General features: G+C 39.9%; 1 protein-coding gene across 1 annotated transcript in view; it reads right to left on the bottom strand.

Annotated features, from left to right (window-relative positions):
* Positions 1-3571: 3571 nt before the first annotated feature.
* sh2b3 (SH2B adaptor protein 3) overlaps positions 3572-13410 on the bottom strand; it is a 54176-nt gene continuing 44337 nt past the window's right edge. The window contains exons 5-9 of the mRNA XM_022757619.1: positions 11947-12035; positions 6726-6817; positions 5741-5955; positions 5195-5372; positions 3572-5016 (exon numbers count right to left, since the gene is read on the bottom strand). Coding sequence (XP_022613340.1) covers positions 4646-5016; positions 5195-5372; positions 5741-5955; positions 6726-6817; positions 11947-12035 — 945 coding nt within the window. The 3' untranslated portion in view covers positions 3572-4645. The remainder of the gene's footprint in view (positions 5017-5194; positions 5373-5740; positions 5956-6725; positions 6818-11946; positions 12036-13410) is intronic.

Below are 13410 nucleotides of genomic sequence, written 5' to 3'. Positions count from 1 at the left end.
CCAGCCCCAGACTTATTTTTAGTGAAAACAAATATTTTAACACTAGTCATTTCCTTTTTAAAGCTATTTTGTGGCAAAATAAAGTTAATGATTTACAGAGCTTGTTAAAAGGACAAGTAAAGTGTCAGGCAGGAAGAGGATTTTCCACAATCTGGCAACGCAAAAGTTGTTGTTAATGGCTTATAACTGATCTGTAAATTATTTATTAATCGTAAATAAAGCCATCAGGAAGTGGTACTGTTGTAATCTTATTTAGACTTGATGGCGAAGGCTACATTTGGTATCCTGCCTTTGAGTGAATCCACCAGCATTTTTCCAGGGCCAGATGGCCTAAAACACCAGGTAAGAACAGATGCATTTATCTGCACCCTGTCCAACCTCATCCATCACCTGAACAGTGAATATCTTGAACTAGTTCATCACATGCTCATTATTTTGTACAGCATGTACCAGAAGAACAAGATTACACACAGTGCACACACATACAAACAACAAACTGATTTTTTTTTTTTTTTTGGTTAGGTTTATTTTACAAAAAGTCAAATATACAGTTGATATATATTTAATATAATTTAGATGCTTATAACTGAAAGGGATGCAAACACAATGACAGATTGTAAAAGCTGTTTTTGTTTTCATTCTTTTTCATTGTTCCACAATTTCATTGTTGAAGTATTGATGAGTTAAACTGGAATGTTTACAGTGCGAAGTTCAAAAAAGGAAACAGAATGAACAGTATTGAGAACACATTACATTCATCAACTGGACATTTTAATGTACACATGGGGGGGGGGCACTAAAGGTGTTGCTGGAGTGGATGCTGAGGATTAAAGACACCTGAGGTACACTGGGATCTTCTCTAGCATTAACTCGATTCTGAAGACAAACTGGAGTGAACCACGAAACAAAATTAGAAGCCATAAAGCAACAGCAAAATGTTCTGGGAAATGTGGCATTGTCAAATATTTTTTTAACATTGAATTCTCACCCAATTAATTCATCCATCTAGAAGCCTCTGATCGCTCCCTACATGCATAAAAAAAAGGTGTGAAGCACTGAGCATCTCTCAGATATTGCACTACACAAGTTTTGCACCACATCACACCCTGAGCTTTTGAAAAGGGGAAAAGCAACAGCAGCTTTCTGGCAAAGGCACAGTCATTCTCCCTAAAAGAAAGAAAAATAAAAAACAACATAAAATCAGCATAGAAAGGGGACTGATAGCCAAAATAGTTAGTTACCGTTGCTTTTGTTTAGCAGAAATGAAAAAGAGGTGATGAGGGATTTGTTTAGACTCGGGCGCATAAAGGCAGGAAGACCAACCGTACTTTTGCCAAAAACGTCCTTGTTTTTGTTCCCCTTATAAACACTTCAAAGATGTCAGTCTTGATCATGATGATACATTTAAAGAGAACTATACAACCATTGTAAAAAATGTTCCTTTGGTAGACAAAGCTGACTTATTGCGTAAGAAGAGGAGTAATCACAGAGGACTTACTCTGGTCATACTCATGAGGAAATGAAGTTGCATTTATGTATTTCTCTTTAAAAGAAAAAAAAAAGAAAAAGAAAAAACAGGTAACTACAATGATAAAGAGGGCAGACAGACAGAATCAAGTCTAAACCATATATCAAGCACAGGTTTACTGAAGGTAAATCTAAAATCAACTGCTGAAGTTAGTGTTAAAGCAAGGTTAGAAGACAAACGGACAAGTCCTAGCACACTATTCCCCACAGGCATCCCGCAGCTAATGGAAGTGAAGCTTCAGTTAACTGAGACAAAATTACAGACAATTTGACATTTCATCCTTGGGCAAATTAGATTACTACTGCTTTTATGTGAACAAGTGATCACTGTTTATGGGATATTCTGCATCTGTTTTCCAAAAATAAAATGTTTTTGAAGGTTTCCATCTTCAAGAGGAGAGATGAGGTTCAAAAGAGAGAGCGAATCTGAAACAAATCTGATGAGGCCACAAGCTGATCTTTTCATTTCTGGCTCAAGACAGAATCACCACAAGGTTCAGATCAGTTTGGGTTAAAATCAGGTTTTTAGGTACTTTTGAGGAAACTCAGACCTGATGGTGGATGAGATGAAACACCACAAACAAACTGGACACCAGATGAGAGTTGCTTTCTTTGATAAAGACTTGTTTGTTTGGTGTTTTTCTGTAGAAAAAAAAATGTATGACAATAAAATTCACACCCAAGTTGAGTGATGTACTATCTATTATCTATCTATTATAGTCAGTGCAGCTTTAAACTGGTGGTTAAAACCTCTAAAAGAATGATGACAAACTTGGAAGGCACCTGAAATTATTGACTCATCAAATCTAGTCAAAGAGCGCAGAAACATGAAGAACAATGTCTGATCATTGGTGTGTGACATCTCACGTGTCACTTTCAAAGCTTTTCTGACTGAAACCAAACCTTCCTCACAAAGCCTCTAATTAAAAACATGGAAGTTCTGTTAAAAAAAAAATGTAGATTGTAAAAATACATTATTTTCACAGTCCATCCTTGGTTTAACTATTAGCTGCTGTGGTGAAGAATTAATGCTATGAGTGTAAAAAAAAAAAGAAAGTAGAGCTGGAGACATGATGCTACTCCCAGAATCAAGATTTGCCTAAAGCTGTAAGAAAATACATGTTAACATCTACAGAGGCACCTGTGTGATTTCAGTGTCACTCTGGTTTTCAGCAGTTGCATCATATCACCATCCACTTTTAAAAGCCCTTTAAGGGTCTAATACTAGATTCTCAAACCATCACAAAACTGATGTGAAACAAACATTTTAAACCTGGACTGAAGTTTCCAGCGCTCTGACGCTCACTTTGGTGGAGAGTCCACACAAAGTTAAAACGACAAGATTAGGCAAATCATTTATTGACTTAGATTTAATTCCCACTTTGTTTTTGGTTTCCCCCTTTCACGGTCTTTGGAGTGAAGCCTTTCAAGTTTATGTCTTTTATTGGTCGCCTATTTTTACTCTATGTGTAAAATAATACATCTTGGTGCCAAGTCTCATTTTGGTGACACACAATACGCTTTATGCCACAAAATCAATACAAAGGAGTGAAATTACTTTAGTATAATTAATATCAGTAAGGCCGATGTTGTCCAGTCTCAGATTTTTAATTTTTCAATAATTTAGCAGCACAAAAATTTGTGAATGTGTTTTGTGAATGAGTATGAGGAAAGATGAGTTGATATAAGGTGATAATATCCAACTACATATATGTTATTGTTATTACATCATTCCATTTTCTTTGATTTTGTGGCAGAAATTATTTCTGTCAGACGATGTAAATTTTGTGCACATAATGCCTTTGGTGCTTGAAATGTAACGTGACACTAGAAAGAGACTTGAAGCTGATTTTGGAAAAGCCAGCAGTGACTACTGCGAGACAAAAATCACACAGACTCTGTACCACACTGAGATCAGCACAACTACACTTTCACTCATCTCACATACATTACAATGGACGCATCCAGACACGCACACACACAGACAGACAGACAGACAGACAGACAGACAGACAGACAGACAGACAGACAGACAGACACACACACACACACACACACACACACACACACACCACAAACAGCGATGAGTTCCCTCTGTTTCAGGCAAAAACGGTGCTGACAAAAGCTAATCTTGAATCATTTCTGTGGTTCTCTGCTTCAGCGAAGTTTTGACGGAGTGGAAGCGGTGCTCGATAAGTTTCTAGAAAATGCTGCCCTGACTGACTTTAACCAAGTTTCCCCTTTTTACTTTATTTATTTTTAATTTTTCTACAAAAGAATCTGTGTATAGAAAATATACACATTGTTTCCAAAGTGCACTGAAAGCAATGTGCACTTAAATATATAATAATGCGCAAGGGGAGGAATATCTACTAGAATGTAATAACACTCTAAAATAGAGTGTTTTTTTTGTTTGTGTTTATAAAAAAGGAGATTGCTCCACACTGGGAACTTTGTGTGAAGAGTAAATGTCTTTTAAATATTTAGAAGAGGCACTTGATTTAACCAGTTCTGCAGGCAGTGCTTTCCCATCAGTTCAGGTTAAGTGCCAAAGAATTTAAATCAAGCGCACCTCGTTGAATTCACCAGAATAGAAATATTTAAAAATATTTTTTCGGGCTCAAGGGCAGCCACACGTGTGGCTCACCTTCTCTCACACGGACCCTCAACATCAATAAAACAAGAATAATCATTATTGTCAACACTGTAATAAAACTCCCAAAAATACATTCACTGTGGACACTCAGGGTGGAGGTTGTTGTGAGGGTCTGACACTGGTAAACACACACTCAGCTCAGGCATAGTGAGTGTGTGTATGTTTTGACATACACAGTGCTATGCATTCATCAGACAAAGACTTGTTCGCTCAAGTTCATGAGTCTGCTGTGATCGTGTCTCACACCCACCTGAGGCTGGGTTGGTGGGGTGACAAAATGTGTCTGTACACACGACCGTGTGTGTGTGTGTGTGTGTGTGTGTGTGTGTGTGTGTGTGTGTGTGTGTGTGTGTGTGTGTGTGTGTGTGTGTGTGTGTGTGCGCGCGCATGTATGTGTGTGTGTGTTGACTTCACAGGTGACTCCTGTCTTTCAGAGGTGATGGAGGTGTTTGACTCAGCCGGTCAGAGCAACATGTACTGGTTGTCTATCGCCCGCTTCCGGCCCCGCTCAGGCTCCAGCTCATAGTCTGAGTCCCGCTGAGGGATGATGGGAGTGTGGGTGTTGGGGTGGCGAAGCAGAGGCCTCCTCCCCACTGACTCGCTCCGACGCAGAGGAGCGGGGGCCGACGAAGGAGGGTCAGGGACGGGGTTGGTGCGAATTGGGGGGTGATTTCCTGGCTGGGAAACAGAGCTGGGACTGGAGGTGGTGTTGGTGTTGGAGCAGGACGAAGGGGCCTGACTGGAGCTGCGATCCAAGCTGCAGTGAGCCAAGCTGGGCTCAGAGCTCCACCGATGGAGGGAGAAAGGGACCAGGAGAGCGCCTGAGAGCTGACCTAAGAAACAAAGAGAGGGAATGAGAGCTTTAGTGACGACGTCAAGCAAAACCTCCCAACTTCCTTGGCTTCTCTGTTCACACAATCCAATACTATCGACATGTTTAGCACTCAAACATCAATATTTTCTTCTGTTTGGCAAAGTGATATGAATGAGAGCTGAATGGGCGCCTCTCACCCTGTGACGGAGGGCTGGAGCCCGCCACTACGAAACTGGACAACGTGACGGCACCGGCGGCTCCACACTCGAGTGGGATGGGGAAGAGGCGGAAGTGACTGAGCATGTCCATTACAGATGGGAAGCGCAGGTGCTGCACCCTACACTGACCCCATTCTGTTAGCGAGAGGCGCAGGTGCTGCAGAGACAGAGAGAAAGAGGCGTGAGGAAATAAAAACAAAGAAGAGACACTCAGATTTTCACACTGTGTGATTCAGAGCGAGAGCTGAACCGTAGCCCCCTCCTTTTCTTAACCCCGGTGGTCCAAACTTGTTTATGGTCTTTTCCACCAGTGGTATGTTCTCATAATGCTTCCTCATTTAAGTGTTTATCACCGTTGCCAGGAAATGAGGTCCGCACCAATTTGAAGTATGCGGATGAAAAGAAGAACAATGTGGGTTTCGGAAAAAGTGTTCATTCATATTACCAGATGTTTTGTTGAAACACTTTAAGATGTGGACTGAACTGTCTCAGTTAGTTTGTTTTATCACACATCGTGAGATGTACCTTTGCTTTTCCCTGGTAGTTAAATGTGAGGACGTAGTCTCCCCTGCGGGTCTCGCTCTGTCGGACCAGAAACACTCCATGTCCCTCCGGTCCAGAGCTCTGAACCAGGTGGGCCGCCTTGACGCGGGAGATGGGCCCGTGGAACCATGGGTAGGAGAAGAGGAAGTGATCTGTCTTCTGGATAACCTGCTCTGGCAGGGTGAAGGTGACGGGGCCTGGAAGGATGAGCAGAGGAACAAAATGGTTCAATTCTTCTAAATCATAAAGCTGGACTAATAAATACTATATTATAACATACAGTAGTACAGTAAGGCATAAAAAGTCATAAAAATGTTGTAGTAAAATAAGGGATAAAAAGTCATAGTATAGTGAGGCATAAAAAGTCATGAAAAATTCATAGTATAATGAGGTATAAAAAGTCACAAAAACGTCATAGTATACTACGGCATAAAATATAAAAAAAAAAACATCACAGTAAAGTATTCACCAAATTAACTGCTGAGATCTGGGAACACAGCTATGTCACTACAACAAAGTTCAATGGGGAACTAAAGAAGAGAGTTCAGATGATGAGACAGGTTGTAAACAAATACTTTATACACTAGAGCTTAAAGTTGCACCAGGAACTTGGTTTAGTTTGTGTAATGATTTACCATATACTTATGTTTTAGCTTCATAAACAATTTAGCAAAACCAGGGGTTTGTTTGAAACCTGTCTGATTGTTTGACTGCTTGTGTTTCTGGCCCTGTTAGACTTGGTTTTAGCTGTGTTGCTATTTTCCTACTATAGATCTTAGCAATTAACTTGGTGCAGTTTTCTCACAACACGGTCTATGGAAATTACTTTATCCCAGACCACAAGAGACACAACGTGCATCTCGTGACAGTGCAGCTAACAGTCATTATCTCATTTTGCCCCAGAACTATACACCTGAGAGTTTAAGGATGAGTGATTAGTCCCCTCATCTTATATCTCACCACTCACTTTGACTTGCTGACGCTGAGCTTCCTCTGCGATTGGCTGGAACAGAGCTGTTAGCTGGGGAGGGGAGAGGCTCCAGATCCACACTGCCTGACCTGGAGGACGGCAACAGACTCAGATTACACACACTGTATCATCTACAACACATGCACTGCATGTTATTCTCATTGTGGACCACCCAAGGAAAAAAATAGTTCAGTTTCATCATTATTATTTCACTTCATTTTAAATATTATTTTTTTTCTCATTTGGGTTCCACCATCTGTCTTTACAAGAAAGCTTCAGCCCGGCTTACGCTGGCCGATCAGTATCGTCTCTCTGTTTTGGAGTTGAAACACTATTTAAGTGGTTGTAAAATGCAGAGCAGAGGTTGCAGAATTCTCATTAAGTTAACAGTTATTACACCAGTGTCACAAAAACAAATGTGTTAATGACTTATTGATGCTACATGTTGCACTTTTTTCACAAGGAGAAGAGAGCGAAAAAATAAAAAATGACCCCTGTGAGTGTTATACTGAATATTGTATGCATACTATTATATATCCTTAGATTACTATTACTCATGCATTGAATGTGTTATTAGCATTTTATTGTTGCCGCTGTTTGAGGTGAGGTTTTTTTTTTTTTTTTTACCTATTTTGTATGGGACTGCAACTAATCATCATTTTCATTTGCAAATTACTTTTTAATTAATTGATTGATTGTGTTTTTTGTAAAAAAAAATAGTGAGAGTCATAATTTGTATTGTATTGCTTGTATAACTCATGTTGTGGGGACATAAATCTGTTTCCACACTCACGGTCAGGACTTTACTTCCTGTTGGGACAAAAGGCAAATCCCTGTAACATAAATTATTACATTCTAGAGTGATGACTTGGTTTAAGGTTTAAGGTTACAGTTATGATTAAGGTAAGTCTCCAGGAAATTAATGTCACCCAATATAATGTCTCCTGATGCGAAACACGTCTGTGTGTGTGTGTGTGTGTACACATGTGTTTCTATAGTTGTGTGGACAAATTATGGTTTGAAGCCATCTTTGTGATAACATTTTGGCATTGTGAGGATATTTGGTCCATTCCTCACAACTTCAAAGGGCTGTCTGAAGGTTTAGACTTGGTTTTAAGTTTCAGGTTATCATTAGGTTTAGGTTCAGGTTAGGGTTAGGCATATAAGTAGTGATGCTTTAGGTTAAGATTGAGGTAAGGGGCTAGGGAATGCATTTTGTCAACGATTATCCTCAAAACTATAGAAAGACCAACGTGTGTGTGTGTGTGTGTGTGTGTGTGTGTGTGTGTGTTGGTAGGGTGAGTCCTGTGAACATGGAGGAAACAGCAGGCTAAAGTAACACAAAGACACTGAGCACAGACAGGAAGTGAGTCCAGTTCACCAGTTCAGATGTGAGCCAAGACTTTGCTGTTTTTGCACACACACACACACACACACAAAACCACACATCCATGTGTACACAGAGACACTGACTACAGACAGTATGTGTGTGTGTACATACACAGATGAGAAAGGGAAGGTTAAACAGGCAAGCTGTAGCAAATCCTGCTAAAATGCTGACTTGAGTTTGCGGTGCTCTGAATAACAGGAAGACAAGACTCCTTTCTCCTTTCTGTGTGTGTGTGTGTGTGTGTGTGTGTGTGTGTGTGTGTGTGTGTGTGTGTGTGTGTGTGTGTGTGTGTGTTCTTGCTGTTCTTCTATCTTTGTGAGAATCATTTCATGTTTTACTCCAGCACAGTGAGGACATTTCAGCCGGTCAGCAGTGTTGCGTGGATAAGATGTAAGGGCTCTGTATGAAACTAACTGCACCTACCACATCTGAAGGGAAAAGTGCTTAAACCCATTCCAGATGGCAAAAAGCCTACCACTGTAGCATCCTCCTGGCTGCATCATATTGCCTCCCTGATCTCTCTTTTGCAGGTTTTTGTAGTCTCAGCATGATGAATCATACAACAGGGGAATAATGGTGCACACTTTCAGACAATAGACCTTTTTTTTTTTTTTTTTTTTTAAACCAGCAGACATTTTGACTTGTCACAGCAGGAAAAGCACAGGTGTTTCTAATAACATCAACGAAGGCGCTGTTCTATTCAAGTGTCCCAGTGAGCCATGACCGTGTGTCAGTGAGCCAGCATAAACAATAGCAGGACGCTGAAACTGAAGCAGTCGTTATTAATTTTATTATTTACACCTGTGCTTTTCCGGCCGAGACATGTTACAGTGTTCTCTTTGAAAAAGAGGCCTCTCTTTTCCTCACTGTGTTCACTCCGTTGCACAGACGTAATGGACGCAGTTATTTGACGAATAAAAAGAAAGAAAATAGAGAGAACTCTGCCGCATGATGTGGTCGTGATTGTTGGATTGTTGATTCCGGAAAGTTACCACTGATGTCCGAGGGGTTTCAGATGCTGTTAGCAGTGATACAGACCAAATACAGGTCTGTGTTAAAACAATGCAGGGGGTGTGTTGTTTAAGGTAGCGGTGAGACATAAAAATAAAATTCAAATAAAATTTGTTTTAGAAAGTCCAGTTGGGAGTCACAGATTAATGCATTTTAACTGGCAACTACTTTATCTTTCATTAGGACAAACATACAGTAAACAGTAGAAATGTGGTGTTCACATTACAAACTAATGCACCAGGAGAATGTGCTTGCATGGATGAGACTGGCCGACGCAGCACCTTGCAAGATGATGTTGATGTCTTGGTGCAAACTTTTTTTTTTTTTTTTTTTGCCAGACAACTTTGTGTTTTTTTTTTTTGCTGGAGCACCACATGTTAGCACCACCGATGCACTGACATTTAAATGAATGGGTGGGCTGTGTTTTTTCCAAACAGGGCTAAAATCATTCAGACCAGGCTTTAAACAATCTGACAAGAACTTGTTTTGAAGCATCCTGAGGCGTGTCAGATATGTATGTAGCAACTGGCATGAGGTTGTGATGCAGTTTATAACAGTTTATATGTGGAGGCAAAGGATGCCTCCACATATTTTCCTCTAAATTCAGTGCAAAATGTACTGTGGATGGGTTGATATTAGGTCAGTGCAGATTGTCTACTTTCTGAAGCCACTGTGTGTGTAGATTATTGTAAATGGATAAAGCTTTCAAATGAAAATGCCTGCACATGTGATGGTGATGTGGCACCCAAGCAGAGTGGTTTGTGAGGTATCTGAATAAACACCGAATTCAAGCGTGAACTCAGTGTGTGTATGCATGTTCGCGAGTGTGTGTGCATGTTCACAAGTGTGTGTGTGTGTTCGCTGGTGTGTGTGAGCATTCCAGACATCTGCAGAAATGAGAAAGGTCCTGAGATTCTCCTGAGTCTCAGACCTCCCACACACTTCCTTTCACAGAGCAACACACACTCGCACAAATACACACGCACAAAAAGAGAGAAAAGTATCACTCCATTTGTATTACAGTATTGAGTGTTCCTATGAGTATTATTTACAGCATATTGAGTATGGCTTCAGCAAACCCAATGCATTTCTACATTCTAACTTCTTTCATGACTTCAGAGCAGATTTCACAGCTGTCAACCATCCTTACTGATATTTTTATTAATTTTGTTACCGAGTTTTTAATCTTAATATTACTGGTATGTAGTATTTGTCAGTCTGATCTACCAAAAACAGCTTGAAGAAGTGAGCACAGTCCTCACTTTCTTCTAAAGAATTTTGTGTCACTTTTTCCACCTATATCCAGAGGAAGGGAGTAGAGAGGTGACAGGAAATGAAGGGAGAGAGAGAGTATGACAAAGGCAACAAAGTCCTCCAGCTAGAATCAAAACACGGACGTTGTGATCACAGTAAGTAAAGTAAGTAGACACTGTTTTTTTTTTTTGGTTTGTTTTTTTAGACTACACTGTGTAATATAGAAGTGAGTTGTTCTTATCTAATGTCCCTAGAGGGCCCTATTGTATAATGTGAATCTATTTTCTACAATATTGGCATATTTGTTCTATATGTTGACAACTGTACGAGCTCAGTATTATGGTTGTTTTTGTATTTTAGGAGCTCACTGACTGTAATTTATATTACTGGTGTCCTCTGATTGGCGGGTTTCTCTCATATGTATGATGCTGTATTCATGAATTTTGCCTGATGAAGGCCCGAGGACAGAAATGTCGTCTTAATAAAGTGAGTTGAAGTGATGGACAGGGGGGCAGGAATCTTTAGTTTTCTTTTCGAGTTTTACCTTAAAAGTTAAATACACATAAAAGTTTCTGCTCAATTTTAAAACTACCTTTATTGCTGAACTTACAAGCCCTGACAGAATAGTGTACACACAGAATGGGTCAGTACCTCTCAAAGGTTGAGTGTAAATATTAAATTGACTGATGAGTTTGATGAATGATTATTTCCAGGAACATTCCAAATATAACAAGAGTCAAACCTGCTCCAGTCTGTAGAGCTCTAAAGCAAACGAATGCATGAGCTCCGGAGTAGACAAACAAGCACGGGCAGGCACACACACACACACACACACACACACACACACACACACACACACAAATGTTTGTTCATATATACACATACACTACAAAATATTCTCACTTGCATTTGCAAACACATACCTCAGCACAAGTAAACATCAGGCACACCCACAAACACTAAAAACAGCCAAAGTCCAAGTGTTAAATATTTCCACTGAGAATCTCAAGGAAAAAAAAGCTGCGTAAGGAGAGATGGACGAGGACGACGCAGGCTGCTGTTACATACTCTGTATGCGTGTGTGTAAGTGTGTGTGTGTGTGTAAGTGTGTGTGTGTGCGTCTGGTTAGTGTCAGGTTGAGCTAAGCAGTATTGGAAGAAGTAATCAAATCCTAAACCTCCTTTTTATTAATTTGCTAAACTACTTCTTGTAGTTTTTGTGCCGCCACCAGTTATCTAAATGAAACCATGTATCAAGTCTAGAGGAGAAACGTCTCTTTGGTGGAAATGCTAACAGCTCATAAAACGTCTAAAACACAACAAGAGGCCTCTACTAGATACCGGGCACAATGCATTGTCTTCATTAAAACCATAATATGCTTTCTATGTTAATTCTTAATCTGAAAAGGTATCAGGTAACTCTCACTATGAAATAAATGTAGTGCAGTAAAATGAAGTGGAGTTGAAGTATAAAGCAGGATGAAATGAAAGGAAAGTTAGAAACAGAGTGGGTTCTAATATTGGCGTTCAGGTCATATTAAGTATCCGTCTTTGTGTTTCTCACCTGTTGCTGATACATTCTTTTAGCTCTGTGGTCCAGGAGCTGACCTGCTGGTCGTTGTCGGTCTCAAATATCAGACTACCTCGATTAACCTGCAGAGACAAGGATGCATTCAAATACACCTTCCACATTATATAGACCCTGAACTGTTGTCCAATGTCCACATTTTTTAAATCAAAATGCAAGAAAGAAAATGTAAGAAATAGAACCAGGTCACAAGCAGAATCTGAATGAACGTTATTGGCATTACAATGAAAGCTGCAATGTCACTGGTTCTTTGCATTGTTTTTTGCTTATGGTCTTGGGACTTGTTTGTTTATTCATATTTGGGACCTTGAAGGGGATTCTTATCAGGGTGGGTTTTATATAAATATGTGGCAGTTATATGTTTTTTCTGAAAGTGTTCTGGGACGGAAAGAGATAACTAAGGCTAATAAAACCATCATGTAATTACGTCAAGTACAGAGAAAGAAAAAAGCTAAAAACAACATCAAATTGCAATGGTGACATTTTCTCACAGCAGAAAAAGTATAATTCATAAAAAAAAGTTCCCAAACCACTGTCCAACATAAACTACCTCTCTGCTGTCCATCCGTGTGCTCAGAAAGCACATGGCAGGGGGCTGTGTTGGTACCGGTGACACATGAAATTCAATCCAGGAAGTCTAGTTTGACTAACTCGTCTGTTATTTTGAAGTTGTTTCAGATGCCAAAGCTCTGCACAGCTGTTTGTGATACTATGACACAGGATTTTTACAACTGTGGAAACTCACAAAGGCAATTATTTTGTCTTTTGTCATGGCGATCGCGAGGTAAACAGTAGGAAATACAGCGCTCACCTTAAAAACACTAATCCACCAGGAATGTGACCTTGCATGTACAGTACTGTGCAAAAGTTTTAGGCACTTGAGATTTACATCCATCACACAATACTATCAGTGAGGTGTCTGATCAGTCCCAAATTCAATCAGAGACATAAAGACCTATCTTCAGAGACAAGAAGAGGAAGAAGTCCTGCAACAGATGGTCTGGCCTCCCCACAGCCTTGACCTCAATATCATCAAGGCAGTCTGGAATTAGTTAGTTAGTCACTGAGAAACTGACCTGCCTACAGACATCCGACCAAACAGAAACCTTGTAAGTAGCTAAACTGCTACGTTGTCATGTGGCTATGTGAAGATGAGGAAATCACCTTGTTTTACCAATGTTATTTTGTATGGCACACAGTGCGATCACTCAAAGGATTACTTCAGGAGACAAGAGCTTATGAGCGTATTTGTTTTGCTTTTCTTCTTGCTAATGTCTGTGTACAACAACCCGTGTTGGTTTTTTCTTTTTTCATGATAACGATCCAAAATGATGTGAAAATGCATCGTTTTTTTAAACAAATGACATAAAATGTTCTTGAGGGAGCTTCTGGCAAAGCTTTAAAGAGGACAGCGACCCAGCTCAGAAGCAATGCATTTAG

Source organism: Seriola dumerili, unplaced genomic scaffold, assembly GCF_002260705.1.
Source record: "Seriola dumerili isolate Sdu_G_001 unplaced genomic scaffold, Sdu_1.0 BDQW01000290.1, whole genome shotgun sequence".
NCBI lineage: Eukaryota > Metazoa > Chordata > Actinopteri > Carangiformes > Carangidae > Seriola > Seriola dumerili.
The sequence above is the reverse complement of the archived record's forward strand: the minus strand, read 5'-3'. Positions and strand labels throughout refer to the sequence as shown.